Source organism: Saccopteryx bilineata, chromosome 3, assembly GCF_036850765.1.
Source record: "Saccopteryx bilineata isolate mSacBil1 chromosome 3, mSacBil1_pri_phased_curated, whole genome shotgun sequence".
NCBI lineage: Eukaryota > Metazoa > Chordata > Mammalia > Chiroptera > Emballonuridae > Saccopteryx > Saccopteryx bilineata.
The window spans coordinates 139610595-139614741 of NC_089492.1; the positions used below are offsets into that span (position 1 = coordinate 139610595).

A 4147-nucleotide genomic window follows, 5' to 3' on the forward strand; every position below is an offset into this window, starting at 1 on the left:
ACAAAATTGCCAACTTAAAAGTAAATCTAAATAACTTTTCTCAGTATGCGTATGTGAACCTGGCCAACCCACCCAGAAAGAATGTAATAACAATGACATTTATCCACAGCCAAATGATAATCTTTCAAGGAAGTTGCTAGCACTCTAGGGTAGTGAGCATCTTGATATAGTAGAGGTCTAACTTATATGCAGTACAGGATCATGTCATCCAGTTCCTGCTCTGATCCCTCTTAAACATTTATTTATTCTTCCTTTGGCTCTGCATTATTGGACTCTGATCATCCTTAGGTTTTAAGTTTCTTCATAACCCTCACGGTATTCTAGCTCAGTCCCTTCCATGCCCTCACCAATCTGACACCTGTAATCCCCATACTCACCTCCATGTCTAATCCATTATTTATTTAATTTTACTCTGTGAGATAGAAAGATATTTATATGCATGCTTGTAGAAGTGAATTCTTGAGACATCAACCAAAAGAACTATTTCATTTGATGTCCCCCTTAAAAATGTGATACCACCTCTGCCACAGGCTCGTAACAAGGGGAAAGAGAAAACTCCACTTGTTCCTAAGGAAAGTGCGGGCCTGCTAAGAGGAAAGAAACAACAGCTGTGGGAATTCCCACCCATTGCTGGAAAGAGTCTACAATCTATGGCACAAACCTCCTTGAACCAATGCCAAGCCCTTTCCCGCAATCCTTGTCCTGGCTTACATTCTTGTTATTCATTTCAGGGCCCCACCCTCAGATTTTCTTATAAAAGCCTGGTCTTTTCTGACTTGACCAACCATCTCAGATACCTGCAAGACAGGTAAGTGAGAGCTGAGAGAAGGTGAGAGCCACGGCAGGGGTTGACCTCACACATTTGGGGGAAAGTTCTAGGAGGATTCTCATCTTCAGAAAACATAGGCGCTCTGAGACTCAGTAGAGCTGCACTGGGAGGTCTCAGGGATCATAAGGTGTACAGATCTGCATTTATTACCAGAATAACAGAAAAGGATAGATATCACCAAGATCAACTTATTCCTAGGGCACTAGACAAAGCTAGGGGCAAGGAGGAGAACAGATCTCTCCTGCACGCCCTGTCTCTGACCACCCTTCTTTAATAGTCTCTGATTGCTTCTTCGTGTCACAGACAGCATGCTGCCTTCCATGGCTCTCCCCAGCGTGTCCTGGATGCTGCTCTCCTGCCTGATGCTCCTATCTCAGGTGCAAGGTGAGATTTTCCTGCCTCTGGCACTGGGTTCTCTGTGACTGCTCAGGGCCAGGACGAGGAGGAAGCCTCCTGTGTGATGTATGTGGCAATGGTGAGGTGTATCCTCACACAATGAAACTGCCTGCAATTCCTCCATCATCACTCTTTTCTTTGGGACAACTCATGGTGGAAAGCAGCACAGTGATTAATAATGGACTGGAATAATTTCCTTCTTTTTTTTTTCTTCGGTGAGAGGAGGGGAGGCAGAGACAGACTCCTGCATGTGCCCCAGCTGGGTTCCACCTCGCAAGCCTGCTAAGTGGTGATGCTCTGTGCATCAGGGGTCCGTGCTCTGTTGTAACTGGAGCCATTTTTAATTTTTTTGCACCTGAGGCGGAGGCCACAGAGCCATCCTCAGTGCCTGGTGTCAAATTTGCTCTAATTGAGCCATGGTTGCAAGAGGGAAAGAGAAGAGAAGAGAAGAGAGAGAGAGAGAGAGAGAGAGAGAGAGAGAGAGAGAGAGGTGAGAAGGGGAGGGGTGAAGGTGTGGAGAAACAGATGGGCACTTCTCTTGTGTGCACACGCCGGCCAACACTCTTGCACCGAGCAAACTGGCCAGGGCTGATAATTTCCATTTTGTCAGTGGTCTCTGATTTATGCAGGCAAAATCAAGAGAGAAAGCATTCAGTGTCAGTAGATAGATAAGGAGAAGAAGAATCCAGTGTGAGAACAGTCAGTTCAGAGTCGGGGAAGTGTTGAAATTTTGAATAAAGGGTAAGGGTAGACCAAAAAGAGATTGTCTTTCATTTAATGGGGCCAGTTCAAGATCAAGAAATCCAACTGTGAGGTATTCAAGAGTTTGATGTCACTTTCCCAAGCATTGGCCTCACTGATATTCCTCAAGGTTATTACCCAACACCCATTTACACTTCTCATTTCACTCCATCCCTCTCCTTTATTTCCTTCCACCCAGGTGAAGAGTCCAAGAAAGAAAATCCCTCTCCACGGGTCAGCTGTCCCAAAGGCTCCTATGCCTTTGGCTACCACTGCTATGCTTTGTTTAGGACACCAAAATCCTGGGACGAGGCAAATGTGAGTAGATGCATATATATTTAGAGATGATAAGAAAAAGTACGGTACCTTAGACATGGGGCAGGGATTCCATTCTCTAGATTTTCCTGGGGGTGAGAGTGAGCACCCTCATCTTTGGCACACACACACACATCTTCTAACCCACCCTAGCCCTGCCCTTCCCCCACTGACGTCTCATGCCCCTCCTCAGTGTCTTCCTTCCCCAAACAGTTGGCCTGCCAGAAGCGACCGTCAGGATTTCTTACGTCTGTGCTCAGTGGAGCTGAAGGAAGCTTCTTGGCTTCTCTGGTGAAGAACCATTTGAACAGCTACCCATATGTCTGGATTGGGCTCCATGATCCCACACAGGTGCTATAACATCTCATGTCTGTTACCTTTTTAGCTGCTCTGTTTACCGAGGCTTAGTACTAGTTCCATGTGTCTCTGCGGGATACATGATACAGAGCCCTGGAGCTCAGAAATTCTAGGGTACATTTGGGGTAAAGGGAGGACCTTGAGGTCAAGAGCTGGGTTTTGTGGAGGATCCTAATCTCCTGGTGGGTGAATTTTATCTATTTCTTTTTAAGTGTTTTACACAATTTGCAAGTGAAACCTTGTAATTTAGTTCTCTGAGTTTCCTGAGTCTACACACAGTGTGCTGAGGGAATTCTAAATGAAGAGAAAATGCATGTTTTTCTCTACATAACAGACACTGTCATTGAGGTTCAGAGGGCAGTTGTAAAGGCACTAGTTATTGTTCAATCAGTAATATGTTACTCTGAGTTGTACCATTGTTTATTTATTATTATTATTATCTTTGAAACTTGCCAAGAGGAGCAAGTTGTTTAGGGAGAATTTCCCAGAGGAGAGCTCTGTGGCAACATCTGAAATAGTAGACCAAATTCTACAGTGTTGAAGGGAGGGTCAGGTAGTCAACAGAGAGGATTATGCAAAAACTCTAATAGCTATTTAGCCTTACCTGGCTCCATCCTCTGTCTCTAGGGCTATGAGCCCAATGCAGGTGGATGGGAATGGAGTAACAACGATGTGCTGAATTTCCTTGCCTGGGAGATACATCCTGCCACCATCGCAAACCCCGGCTACTGCGGGACGCTGTCACGGAGCTCAGGTAAGAGACAGAGGCGCTATCTTCTGGCCAGCCTTTCTGGCCCCTTGTCCCCCATTTCTGGGACCTGACCTTCAGGAATCCTCCTGAGCTAGTAAAGCAGTATAAATTTGTCTTTTCTTCTTTATTTGAGTTGCCTTTTCTTAAAGTGGGACCCCAATGAAGACGAGGGTTAGGCTTTGAATCCTTTCCCAGAGTCGGGAATGCTTCTTTTTTGGGTCACAAGCCCCACCAACCCCATTTACTTGAGCTCTTCTGTCTCTCCAGGATACCTGTCATGGAAAGATTATTATTGTTATGAAAAGCTACCCTATATCTGTAAGTTCCAGGGTTAGGTCAGGTGGGAGTCAACGACCTGAGTTTCAAATGCAGCTCATCACAGACATGGGACCAAGTGAGAAGATTCACCCAGGAAGAGAATATTCTTCCCACACCTCAAACCTGACCACCTCATTCTGACCTTCCCTCCTCCCCACACTCATTTTTGGCTCTTCTCAGAATTATATAACTTGAGATTTCAAAGAATAATAATAAAAATTTAGTCTACAGTTGCCGTCTTGTGTGTTTCATTCTCATTGACAGACACTGAAGAGGAGAAAATTGGTGGGGTAGGAGACTTTGTGGGTCCCATACCTGTGAAATTGACTAAATACACATCCTACATTCGTGATGAAGTGTTTTAGCCCTGCTCACATAGGACTTAGGTTGCATGTGAGGACGTAGCTCTTCCACCACTCTGTTGCTCACACATTCCCAAA

General features: G+C 45.2%; 1 protein-coding gene across 1 annotated transcript; it reads left to right on the forward strand.

Moving 5' to 3' along the window:
* The first annotated feature begins 777 nt into the window (after nucleotides 1-777).
* On the forward strand, nucleotides 778-3937 carry LOC136328793 (lithostathine-like). Its single transcript, XM_066264797.1, has 6 exons — nucleotides 778-808; nucleotides 1133-1213; nucleotides 2166-2284; nucleotides 2495-2632; nucleotides 3266-3392; nucleotides 3657-3937. The coding sequence occupies exons 2-6, from the start codon at nucleotides 1138-1140 to the stop codon at nucleotides 3722-3724; spliced, it is 528 nt and encodes a 175-aa protein (XP_066120894.1). The 5' UTR covers nucleotides 778-808; nucleotides 1133-1137; the 3' UTR covers nucleotides 3725-3937.
* Nucleotides 3938-4147: the final 210 nt, after the last annotated feature.